Source organism: Cololabis saira, chromosome 16, assembly GCF_033807715.1.
Source record: "Cololabis saira isolate AMF1-May2022 chromosome 16, fColSai1.1, whole genome shotgun sequence".
Classification (NCBI taxonomy): Eukaryota; Metazoa; Chordata; class Actinopteri; order Beloniformes; family Belonidae; genus Cololabis; species Cololabis saira.
Window position 1 is genome coordinate 11,732,014 of NC_084602.1, and position 13,292 is coordinate 11,745,305.

At 47.0% G+C, this 13,292-nt stretch overlaps 1 protein-coding gene across 1 annotated transcript in view; it reads right to left on the reverse strand.

The window, feature by feature from the left end:
• The window catches only part of LOC133462879 (sodium- and chloride-dependent GABA transporter 2-like), a 34,566-nt gene that overhangs the window by 6,651 nt on the left and 14,623 nt on the right, over window positions 1-13,292 (reverse strand). Inside the window, exon 11 of the mRNA XM_061744361.1 lies at window positions 12,754-12,856. Within this exon, the coding sequence (XP_061600345.1) occupies window positions 12,754-12,856 (103 nt within the window). The remainder of the gene's footprint in view (window positions 1-12,753; window positions 12,857-13,292) is intronic.

Here is a 13,292-nt window from a genome sequence, read left to right on the forward strand (position 1 = left end):
TTGGTTTACGTTGGAGTCATTTTCTTTATATAAACTTTAGTTCTTTGGATTTAATTTGTAAACTGCTTCCCATCACTATTGTAAATAGTCACTTGCATCATTTTTTTTTCAACCTGAACAGAAGAACCATTGGTCACAATAAAACACATCTTTGCTCGCAAAACCTGCCTTTCATTTTATCGTACTCTGTGATCCCTGTAGCAGAGTACGTAATATGGGGGCTCGTCTATTTTAAAAGGCATGGTTGGTGAGTAAGGTTGTGTTTTGTTTTTTTCTATTTGGCAAGGTAAGACTTGTAAACGCTTTTTTGTGGGTTAAAGGCGAAAATGGTGGTCTTTGATTTGGAGGATTTTGTGGGTGATCCCACCATTGGCAAATTTGATGCTTGTCGCAAAGATGACTTAATAGTCATTGCGAAAAACTACGGGATTGTTGTGAATGAGGCCTTGGTTAAACGGAAAATTAAGGATGTGATTTTTGTGAAGCTGGTGGACATGGGGGTACTGGTGGTTCCGGCAGTGGTTGAGCAGGAGGAGGTGAAGGAGGAGAAGGCCGAGACGGGGGCGAATGTGGCGCTAAGAGGTGATGCAGAGGGTAGGCCCGAATTGGGAGGTACAGTGGAGCCCGAAAAAGTCGTGGCAGCGGCGGCAACACTGACTCCCGGCCTGGCGTCACCGGGCCTAGAATCAAGCTCGGACTCGGCCAACTCTGGGAGTTCCAGAAGTAGCTCTGCAAGGGCTAAGGCGAGGGTGCGCATAGCGCGCCTTCAGACCGAACAGCGAGAGCGGGAGAGAGATCGAGAGGAGAAAGAGAGAGACCGGGAGCGGTCCTTTCAGGTTGAGCTAAGGAGGCTCCAAATAGAATCGGAGACAAAAATCCGCATCCGCCAGCTGGAGCTGGACAGTGAGAATCAGCGGGCTGCTATGTCCGCTAACATGTCTGGTGTCTCTCTCTCCCCGCCCACAACCACTGTGACTGCGGCTGCAGTCACACAAACTTCATCATCCTCATCGCTCTATGCCGGTCCCGTTACCAGTGCTACCCCGGGCCCAAATCTGGGTACAGCTTCCCCTTTCGATGTTTCCAAAAATATTGGCCTTGTTCCTACTTTCCGTGAGTCTGAGATTGACTCTTATTTTGGGGCATTTGAGCGTGTGGCTACTGCCTTACGCTGGCCCAAGGACGATTGGTCCATTTTGTTACAGTGTAAATTGCACGGCAAGGCGCAGGAGGCTATCGCCACACTCTCTGTTCAGGAAAGTATGCAATATGATATAGTTAAAGCCACTGTATTGAGAGCATTTGAAATGGTTCCTGAACATTATAAACAGAAGTTTAGACAGCATGTCAAGGGCTCGAGTCAAACTTTTGTGCAGTTCTCTAGAGAGAAAGAGAGCCTTTTTGACAGGTGGTGTGTGGCCAGCAATGTAACTGATTTCAAGGCGCTCCGTGAGCTCTTGTTATTAGAGGAATTTAAGAAATGTGTTCCTGAGCGTATAGCTATGCATCTGAATGAACAGAGAGTGACCACTGTGTCCGAGGCCGCGGTTTTTGCCGACGAGTTTGTTCTGACCCACAAAAGCGTTTTCAATGTGAAGCCAGCGTGTTCATGCTCGCAGAGTAAATCGGGGTGCGTGCGTAATAGCGCACAGCAGGCAGGCCAGGCTCCTTCTGAGCACGGCGGAGAAAAGAAAAAAGAGGAGCGGGTTTGTCATTACTGCAAGAAGCCGGGGCATTTAATTGCAGAGTGCAGGAAAAGAGAGTGGAAAAACATGCAAAATGGTTCTAAAAGTTTGGGTCTTATTAAGACAGAGAAAAAACGTTCTGCTTCCTCTGTGTGTGTCCGCCCCGGGCCTGATCCAGGTTATGAACCGTTCATTTTTGATGGTTTTGTTTCTGTGTCTAACAGTGTGAAGCAGTCTATTCCTATTCGGATTTTGAGAGACACTGGTGCTCAGCAGAGTGTAATACTGTCAGGGGTCTTACCTTTGGGTGTAAAGACGGCCTGCGGGTCGAGTGCCATTATACGGGGGGTGGAAATGGGTTTCATCGTGGCACCGCTGCACACTATTCATGTGAAGTCTGCTCTGGTTACGGGGCAGTTTAAAGTTGCAGTGCGCGATGCATTGCCTTTTGATGGCATTTCTTTTGTCATGGGCAATGACATTGCTGGTGACAAAGTCTATCCTGTGCTTGAGGTACTTGATAATCCTGGTTTTGGTGATGTTCAGCAGGACGAGTTGGGAGAGCAATATCCTGACGTTTTTGCGGTGTGTGCGATCACTCGTGCACAAGCACGCAAAGTCAGTGAGGATGATTTTTCTAATTCCATTGTGATGCAGGCCCTTGCGGGGAACGACTTGCCTTCTGCTCCTAGAGTGTCGGCACAGCGATCGGGTGTTAACATTAAGGGGGGGGAGGTAATCGGCATCCCAAAAGAGAATTTAAATCTGCCGGTTACAAAGGAAAGCCTCATTAAGGCACAGAAAAGTGATCCTACACTGGAAAAATGTTTTGCTGCGGTGGTGAGCGCTGATGCGCTCAAGACAAAACAAATGGGTTATTTCTGTGAAGGGGAACTGCTTATGCGCAAATGGTGTCCTTTTGGCTGTGAGGAATCTGACTGGAGCGCAGTGGTCCAAATTGTGGTCCCAACTGCATACCGACGGCAGGTTCTGTCATTAGCTCACGATCACAATTGGGCAGGGCATTTGGGTGTGACAAAAACGTATGCACGTATTCTTAAACACTTCTTTTGGCCTGGGTTAAAGAGAGATGTTTCCCAGTATTGTCGCACCTGCCCGACGTGCCAGCTGACTGGCAAGCCGAACCAGACGATTCCTGCTGCGCCGCTCCATCCGATTCCTGCCATAGGGGAACCATTTGAGCGGGTTATCATAGACTGTGTGGGTCCACTGCCGCGCACCAAATCAGGTAATCAATATCTGTTGACTATTATGTGCGCGGCCACTAGATTCCCCGAAGCAGTTCCTCTGCGTAAAATCACCGCCACTTCTGTGATCAAAGCTCTGACTAAGTTTTTTGCTACTTGGGGATTTGCTAAAATAGTCCAGAGTGACCAGGGGAGTAACTTCCTTTCCAAAGTGTTCAGACAAGTTATGCAAGTTCTGTCCATTGAGCACGTTGTGTCCAGCGCTTATCACCCCGAGTCCCAGGGTGCGCTGGAGAGGTGGCATCAGACGTTGAAGTCTATGCTCCGAAAATACTGTCTCGACGTTTCACGTTCTTGGGATGAGGGGATCCCATTTGTTCTTTTTGCTGCTCGAGACGCAGTGCAGGAGTCGTTGGGTTTCAGCCCGAACGAGCTCATTTTTGGCCACACGGTTCGCGGTCCTCTCAAGGTCCTCAAGGACAGATTTATGGACGCGAACGTCTCTCCCCAGATGAATGTGTCTGACTTTGTGAGTAAGTTCCGCGGGCGTCTTGGTAAAGCATGCGCCCTAGCCAGAGAGTTTTTGAGTGATTCTCAAAAAGAGATGAAAGAGCACTATGATAAGGCCACTGTTGCGCGCTCTTTCTCTCCAGGAGACCAGGTGTTAGTGCTGCTGCATATCCCTGGCTCCGCTTTGTCATCCCGTTTCTCTGGGCCACATGTGATCCTGGAGAAGATTAGCGACACTAATTATGTGATTGGCACTCCCGACAGAAGGCGTAAGAGCCGTGTCTGTCACGTGAACATGTTGAAACCATTCCATGTTAGAGAGGTAGGGTTATTAGCGGCGGAGCCTGTAACCACCTCTATTGGTTCTAATGTTCGGGGTGAATCTGATTCGCAGGTGCCAGAGGATGATGGGTTAAGGTTGCGTGCGTTTCCCACACAACATCCTCGGTTATGCAACTCGGAAATGATTGCCAAATTGCCAGATCACTTAAGTCACTTACTTCCCGAACACCGGAGTGATGTTGTCCAGCTAGTTGCCGATTTTCCCGTAATATTTGGGGATGTTCCTACTCGCACTACTGTGCTAGAGCATGATATTGACGTGGGGCGCGCCAGGCCTATTAAACAGCACGCGTACCGCGTCAATCCCACCAAACGAGCGCTCATGAAAAAAGAGGTGGAGTATTTGATCTCTAATGGTTTAGCGCGGTCGAGTTCGAGTCCGTGGAGCTCTCCCTGTCTATTACAGGCTAAATCAGACGGCAGCCCTAGGTTTTGTACTGATTACAGGAAGGTTAACGCAGTCACTGTGCAAGATTCTTATCCTCTCCCTAGAATGGAAGACTGTGTGGATAACTTGGGTTCTGCTGCATTTGTGACTAAGTTAGACTTGCTTAAGGGTTACTGGCAGGTGCCATTAACGCGCCGTGCTTCTGAAATATCTGCTTTTGTTACTCCTGATCATTTCATGCAGTATGACGTCATGGCCTTTGGTATGTGCAACGCACCGGCCACTTTTCAGAGGCTCGTTAACATTGTGTTGGAGGGGGTGCCCAACTGCAATGCTTATCTAGACGATTTAATTGTGTATTCTGGGGACTGGGCGGAGCACATTAAACTCCTCAGAATTGTGTTCGAGCGTTTAGCGAAAGCCTCTTTGACTCTGAATTTGGCTAAATGTGAGTTTGGTAAGGCTACAGTCACTTACCTAGGCAAAGAAGTGGGGCAAGGACAAGTTCGGCCTGTTGAGGCTAAGGTTGCTGCTATTTCCGCCTACCCCGCTCCTACCACTCGGCGTGGCTTACGCCAGTTTTTAGGCACAGCGGGCTACTACAGGTCTTTCTGTGCCAACTTCGCCACCGTTGCCCACCCCTTGACCAGTCTGTTAAGTCCGAAAAGAGCATTTATCTGGTCTCCTCAGTGTCAACATGCATTTGAGTCCATTAAATCTCTCCTGTGCAGTGCGCCCGTGTTGGCTGCTCCTGACTTCTCCCGTCCCTTTTCTCTAGAGGTGGATGCCAGTGGGGTGGGAGCTGGAGCTGTGCTGCTGCAAGAGTCTGTGAGTGGGGTCAATCATCCTGTCTGTTACTTCTCACGAAAATTCAACAAACATCAGGTGAATTATTCGACCATTGAGAAGGAGGCGCTGGCTATGTTACTTGCGCTGCAATACTTCGAGGTGTATGTTGGGTCAAGTCCGCTGCCAGTTGTCTGTTACACCGACCACAACCCTCTAGTATTTTTGCAGCGCATGCGTAACCATAACCAACGGCTCATGCGGTGGGCTGTCCTCATTCAGGATTATAATTTGGAAATCCGACACAAGAGGGGAGCAGATAATGTTCTGGCTGATGCCCTATCTCGGGCTTGGTGTTAAATCATATCAACATATTTTTGAGGGCATATGTTTGATTTTGAGGGTGGGGGTGTTACGTCCCTGTAAATGTACTATTTTTGTTTACTATTTTTATTCATTTATGAGTGTCTGCTACTGGGGTGCAGAGGTTTAATTGGCCATCACTAAATCACCTGTGAGCTCAGGTCCTCTGGTGTGGGAGGAGTTGGAGCTGCTGCAGGTGTGCTGATGAAGAGCGACGCCCACCTCTACCAGAAGCCAACCAGAGGGAACCTCTCCCCCTACAAAGCTGCTGCTGGAGCAGTGCTCGTTGGCAGTCGTCTCACTCAAACCCATGTGTGAAGACGTGCTGTCCATCCTGGAGGTTGTGTGAGCTTTGGGGCTAAATGTTTGGTTTCCCTCAGCCTTTCTGCCCTTAAGTTTGGTTCCTGCTAAATCTTGTTTGTTGAAGCACTTGTGAATGGAAGCAGTAGGATCAATACTAGATGGCTCCAACGCCTGACTATGTAAAAGCCTAATTTTTTTGAGGATTGAGTTAGAATAGTCAGTTTAGTATAGGTAATTTTGTTGTACTTTTGTTTTTGTTAAAGGTTAGGTTTAGTTAGTGGATTTATTATTTTAAGGTTAGGGTCCAGTTCTTATGCTTGTTTCTTTGGTTTACGTTGGAGTCATTTTCTTTATATAAACTTTAGTTCTTTGGATTTAATTTGTAAACTGCTTCCCATCACTATTGTAAATAGTCACTTGCATCATTTTTTTTTCAACCTGAACAGAAGAACCATTGGTCACAATAAAACACATCTTTGCTCGCAAAACCTGCCTTTCATTTTATCGTACTCTGTGATCCCTGTAGCAGAGTACGTAATACTTTCCCTGCTCCCTGTCGTTCCGTCCTGTTTGCTCTCTCCATGTTCTCCTCGTCAGTTTTTTCGTTCATGATCCTGGTCCAAGTTTTGATCCTGCTAAGCAGCGCAACATGTCCTGTTTAGCCTTATCCAATGCTGAAAATGGGACCGAAACCAAATCTTTTCAGTACTGTTAACAAGTAGGAATATTCAATTCTATCAAACGCTTTATGAGCGTCCAGAGAGATTAAAATCTCAGGATTGATGTTGTCGTTAGGTGCGTTGATCACATTAAACAAGCGACGGAGGTTACTAGATAACTGTCTGCCAGCGATGAAGCCAGTCTGGTCCGGATGTATGAGCTTATTCATGACAGGCTCCAGTCTGGCTGCTAGCACCTTGGCCAGGATCCTAATCACAGCATAGTAGGTCACACTATACGAGTCACACTTAAGCGGATCCTTGTTTTTTTTCAAGAGGACCGATATTGTGGCTTGTGTCATTGTTGGGGGGAGAGACCTGGTGGCAAGGATCTCATTAAACACCTTACATAACAGGGGAGTTAACTTAGCAGAGAACATTTTATAGAACTCGACTGGGTACCCATCAGGGCCCGGCGTTTTCCCTGACTTTAGTTTCTTGATAGCGTTATCAATCTCAGCTGCTGTTATATCGCTTTCAAGATTGGAATTATCTGGTGATTCCAATCCAATTATCCAGAGACCAGTAAAGAACTCCTCCACCTGTTCACCGTTTCCCTCCTCGGAGGTGTACAAATCCTCATAGAAGAGTCTAAACTGGCTGTTAATACCTTGCTGGTCTCTCACAATGAGCCCCTCCCTATCTCTAACTGCAGCTATAAAGCCTGCTGCTGCGGATTGTTTTAGTTGGTGGCATAGGAGCTTACCAGCCCGCTCACCATGTTCTTAGTGAGTATGCCGTGATTTCAAGTGGAGATCTTCGGCATTCACGCTGGTTAATGTATCGAATTCAGTCTGTAGTAATATTCTCTCCCTATAACTCTTCAGAAGGTGCCGTTGAATGTAACTGGTCAATTGTTTTAATTCCGTCCATTATTTCTATGGTACGCTTTGATTTCTTCTTATTTTCACTTGCCTGATATGAAATGATTTGTCCCCTCACATATGCTTTTAAGGTCTCCCACAGAGTGGTGTAGTTTATCTCTGGGGATTCATTTAATTCAAGGAAGAGGTTAATTTGAGCCTCTATGAATTTAACAAAAACCTGATCTGCCATAAGTCTTGAGTTGAGACGCCATGTACGCCGGGGGAGCAAATTTCCTGGAAAGTGAAGCTTCAGTAAAACTGGACTGTGGTCCGAAATGACTATACTGTCATAAAAGTCCATCTATGAGCAATTTAAGAACAAGTAGCCACTGTTAGCATTTAGATTAATGTTATGTTACCTGACCATCTGCACCTCACTTTACAGGACTTAAATCACCATAGCAGTCGGTGTTAATCTGATAATCACCGGGCGCCAACATATATAAGGCCGTCACTTGTCCTTATTAGTCAGGTTCTTCAGGATGAAATCCTTTGCTCTTTGGTCTTTAAAGCTCGTCTCCCGGCCATCTTGTGTTGTAATCGCAGCCCGAAGCGGACCTCCTCGCAGCAGTCCCCTCACCTCGTTGAAGGCGGCCTGCTGCTTGCTCACTGCCTGGGTGAAGTCCGGCCGCCCCGGGCTGTTGTTCTCGACTTAATTTCTATGGCTTTCTTCATGATCTCCTCCTTCTCAGAAAAATAGGGGGCACGTCACTACGAAGGCTCGTGGCGGTTCGTTGTCATGGGTCGGTCTGCTGCGGAGGGTACGGTGAGCCCGATCCAGGATCGGCGTCTTCTTGAGGTTCAAGGCGTAAACTCAATCGCACGCCCGCCGTGTTCTCGTCCCTCTTTCACTCCCGTAATGCGGATGTTTGAGCGTTGTGACCTCGCCTCCAGATCCTCAATCCGTTCTTTTAGCACAGCCAGCTCTCTTTTAATAACGATAATGTAATTTTCGAGCGTGGTAATCCTCCCATCGCTGACTCCAGCTCGGTAACCGGCTTCTCCGCTCCACTTATCCACTTTGGTGTTAACGTGCTCCACAGCACTTCGTAGTTCGGTCTGGAGCTGCTCAATCTGGCGGCAGAGTTCTGCAGATTAGACAACCGACTTTTCCTCGATCTTTGTCAACAAATCCTCTTTGAGTGAAGTTATCGCTTCAAGCACCACATTTTGGTCGCTGGCTGTGGCTGTGCCTTTCTTCAAAGCGGCTACAGGCAGCAGCAGCAGCTTTTGCCTCTTTGCGGCCGCTCCGGCTCTTATTCATCTTGCTCCGACGGCGACTCAAAACTTTGTTAACGAAACAGAACTTTGACTGTTACAGTCTTAACAAGCTAGAAGCAGCTTTCAGGATGCTGGCGTATGAAATAAGAGCAATATGATCGTAATTTGGCGTTTTGTGTGGGGAGCTCAACTACACTCCGTCTTCAAATGGCACCGCTCCAACCGGACGTCCGGGAAAGAAAGGGCAGAAATCAGGAAATGTTGGGTCTCCATTGTTCATGTCAGCTACATCCTTGACCTTGTCTTTCGAACTTTTGAATCTTGCCGTTTGGGGTTAATCAGGCCGCTTGCTGGTTTATGGAAAGTTTCATCAGTTATTCTCGTGCAAAGAACTTTCCATTGTCCAACAGTAATACTCAAAGATGCACAACAACATCCAAAGCAGCATGGAAAATATAGTCAAAAAAGGAGCTCAACATAAAATCTCAAAAAGGAACAACGAAAGGAACAATTTGACTGAACAACTATCAGAATAGCAAGAAAAGAACAACTCCTTGATTTCTGGCTTGGCTATTTGTTTTTAGCTTTACTGCTTGAAGCTGAGTGCTGATGTTTAATCTTTCTTCCTTGGCTCCAAACACTATTATCTCTGTTTTGTCTTCATTTAAATCAAAATCAAAATCAACACAGACAACAGACAGCAGACCAGTAAAACCATCAGAAGAGGTTGTGCGGAACTTAGGTGGTCTGTAGACGTTGAGAAACACACGAGATGGGATTTCCACTGAAGAGCAACACATTCAACTGAAGCATAGATGTCATAAGACATTTGCTTACATTGAAAAGAGTCACTAAACAGCACCTACTCCTCCTTTCTGGTTCTGTCCAGGTTTACTCGTGAGGCTGTAGCTGGGAGGATGTTCTTTCTAACTGCTGTAGGCTTATCTTGATGTAGCCAAGTTTCTGTTAAGAACCTCAAATCCCATTTTGGTTTTGAAATAAAATCATAGATTAAAAAGCTTCTCCTGCCAAATACCTGACATTTGGGCCAGTCCCAATACACCCCCTCGCCCTACTTTTTAGCCCTACCCCTACATTTTGCGCGTTCCCGTGAGGGTAGTGGTGTCCCAATACCTTTTTGCATGTAGGGCTAGTGGACATAACAAGGGGTAGGGAGTATGAATCTAGCCCTTAAAAGCTAGGGATTTCAGATGCTGACTCACTGACGAGGGCCAGAGAAAATTTCCCAGAATGCTTTACATCATCATTTGCAGACTGAATCAAACAAAAAAACATGGCGGACATTTCTCATTTTTTAGTGAATAAAATCAATATTTTGAGATTTGAATTTTGATTACATTTGTAGCAAGAAATATATATTTTACTTTCCTAATATTCACTCAGTGAATGTACATATTCACTCGCTTGCTCGTTGCGAAGTTTTTTCAGATCTCGCCAGAATAAAGGCTGATTTATGGTTCCGCGTTACACCAACGCAGAGCCTACGGCGTAGGGTGCGCATCGCCGCGTAGCCCTTACGCCGTACCCTACGCCATACCGTACGCCGTAGGCTCTGCGTCAATTTAACGCGTGAATATTATGGAAGTAAAATATAGATTTCTCGCTAGAAATGTAATCAAAATGCATTTTTATGCAGAAACTAACTCAAAATATGGATTTTATTCACAAAAAAATTAGAAATGTCCGCCATAATGTGAAGCTGCAAAGTTTTCAACCTAATCTCACAAAAATCCGTGAAATGCCCAAGACCGCTTTTGTACCAGAACGTAAACCACACAGTGACGTAGCAAGTGGTGTCCTAATCCCTAGGGAAGATTACAAGGGCCCTACCCAAGTGGCTTCATTTTGAGGGTGAAGTGGTAGTGAGTGAGGGCTAATGGTAGTGAGTAGGGTGAACATTGGGATTGGCCCTTAGTACAGCTAGTTTCAGTGTATTAAGAACGACAAGGTAGGAGGCATGGGGTCATCTTGGTAGCAGCAGTGCCAAGCCCCTTCATGTGGTCGGTGAAGTACAGCATGGGGAGAGATGGGGAGGATGACTGGGATGAGAGTGGGGGGGGCGTCTGAGATAACTCCAGGATGACACCTGGGACAGATCCATCAACGTTCCCCCCTCAGCTGTATCGTCTCCTCTTGTTTGTGTTTCTCTCTGTCCTCGTCCAACGGATCAGATCGGTCACTCGGAACATAGAAAAGATTAGCCGCAAACAACCTCCCTCCAGATGTGTTGAGGCAGAGACCATCCGTCGTAAAAAAAAACATATGTCTGTGGTCCCAGAAAAAACGTGTACGTGGTATCAGAAACGCCAGTCTCGGGACTTTGGACACACTTTCTCATTCAAGTCAATGGGGGGAGTTTGTCCGGGCTCTTGACTGGTAGGAAACATACCAAATTGAAAAGCAAATTAAAAGGGAAAAGGAAACAAAACACAAACAAACGAATGTATTTAACTCCGCTCTGGCTCTGCTGTCCGGACCGGTCCCGCCCTGGCGCCTCCTCCCCTTCTCTTCTCTCCTCCCTCATCCCTTTCTCTCTCATTTCTTCCTGCGTTAATACTGACTCCCCCTTTTTTCTTTAATTATTATTTATTTATAATTTTTGCTTACCATCATTCTAGAAAACCATCATACTCACCACACAAGTGCATGCATACACACCCACATACAGGAAAATTTGAGCAAAAACATTGATTTTATTGTTTTGTTTTTGTACTGTTTTGTTTGTCTGTTTGTTTTGTTTGTTTTCTAGCGTCCCCTCTTGTCCTGTACCATCCATCCATCCATCCGTCATCCGCCGCTTATCCGTTCCCAGTCTCAACAGAGATGCCCAGACTTCCTTCACCCCAGACACTTCCTCCAGCTCTTCCGGGGGGAGTCCGAGGCGTTCCCAGGCCAGCCGAGAGACATAGTCTCTCCAGCGTGTCCTGGGTCTTCCCCGGGGTCTCCTCCTGGAGGGACATGCCTGGAACACCTCCCTAGGGAGGAGGGACATGCCTGGAACACCTCCCTAGGGAGGCGTCCAGGAGGATCCGGTACAGATGCCCAAGCCACCTCAGCTGACTCCTCTCAATGTGAAGGAGCAGCGGCTCGACTCCGAGCTCCTCCCGGGTGAACAAACTCCTCACCCTATCTCTAAGGGAGCGTCCAGCCACCCCACGGAGGAAACTCATCTCAGCCGCTTGTATCCGCAATCTTGTCCTTTCGGTCACTACCCAAAGTTCATGACCATAGGTGAGGGTAGGTGCGTAGATTGACCGGTAAATCGAGGGCTTCGCCTTTCGACTCAGCTCCTTCTTCACCACAACGGTCCGGTACATCGACCACATAACTGCGGACGCTGCACCGATCCGTCTGTCAATCTCATGCTCCATCGTTCCCTCACTCATGAACAAGACCCTGAGATACTTGAACTCCTCCACCTGAGGCAGGACTTCTCCACCCACCCGGAGAAGGCACGCCACCCTTTTCCGATGGAGAACCATGGCCTCGGTTTTGGAGGTGCTGATTCTCATCCCTGCCGCGTCGCACTCGGCCGCAAACCGCCCCAGCACATGCCGAAGGTCCCGGTCCAATGAAGCCAACAGGACAACATCATCCGCAAAAAGCAGAGACGAAATCCTGTGGTTCCCAAATCGGATCCCCTCCGGCCCCTGGCTGCGCTTAGAAATCCTGTCCATAAAAATTATGAACAGGACCGGTGACAAAGGGCAGCCCTGCCGGAGTCCAACATACAAGTTGGACTTACTGCCGGCAATGCGAACCAAACTCCTGCTCCGATCATACAGAGACCGGACAGCCCTTAATAGAGGGCCCCGGACTCCATACTCACTGAGCACCCCCCACAGAATGGCGCGAGGGACATGGTCAAATGCCTTCTCCAGATCCACAAAGCACGTGTAGATTGGTTGGGCAAATTCCCATGAACCCTCGAGCACCCTGCGGAGGGTGTAGAGTTGGTCCAGTGTTCCACGACCGGGATGAAAACCGCATTGTTCCTCCTGAATCCAAAGTTCAACTATCGGCCATATTCTCCTCTCCAGTACCCTGGCGTAGACTTTCCCGGGGAGGCTGAGAAGTGTGATCCCTCTATAGTTGGAGCACACTCTCCGAGCGTTGTCCTGTACCTGTATGCATTTTTGTTTTTGTTTTGCGCACTTGTATTGTCACCTGTATACAACCATATAAATGAAATGAACATGAAAAAAAGAAACACCAGTCTCAAGAAGGAGAACAAGTCAGACTCACAGTTTTTATTGCACTGTGTCTTAAAACATGACGAGCTGTTTGTCTTTTGATACAAAATTATGAGATTTGGCTGTGTAACATTTGTCCACGACTTACCGTAGACCCAGCCGATACTGACAGACTGGCAGAAGGAGAGGAGCAGCAGGGTGCTACCGCTGCAGACGTGATGGTCAAACAGCTGCAGAATGTATATCCCCCCCTGAAAGTGAGGAAAGAAATGACAGTGATGGTTTATTTCTTACAGTCTCAACATACACCTCAGGTATGTGAGAGTCCAATAGTAAATGATGTACACTGTATAGTACGAGAGGTTTGTGAGGCATTTCAGGGATATATGTTCATGTGGTTGCATTTTAGATTTAGATTTCACCTGACCTGAAGGGTTCTTGTGTGTTTAGAAGAATAAATGCCAAATAAAAACAAAAAAGAAGCTCTCCCAATAGTGGAAACAACCACACTGTCAACAGTTTAACACAAGTAAATCTACCAAACTACGTTTTGCTTTTAAAGCAGCACAATGTAACTTTTCCACCTTAATATAATATTTACAGAGTCATTGTGATGGAACATCAACTTTAGGTTCAGGTTTAATGACACCTCTGTCATGGTCTGAGGGGATTTGTATCGCCTTCACT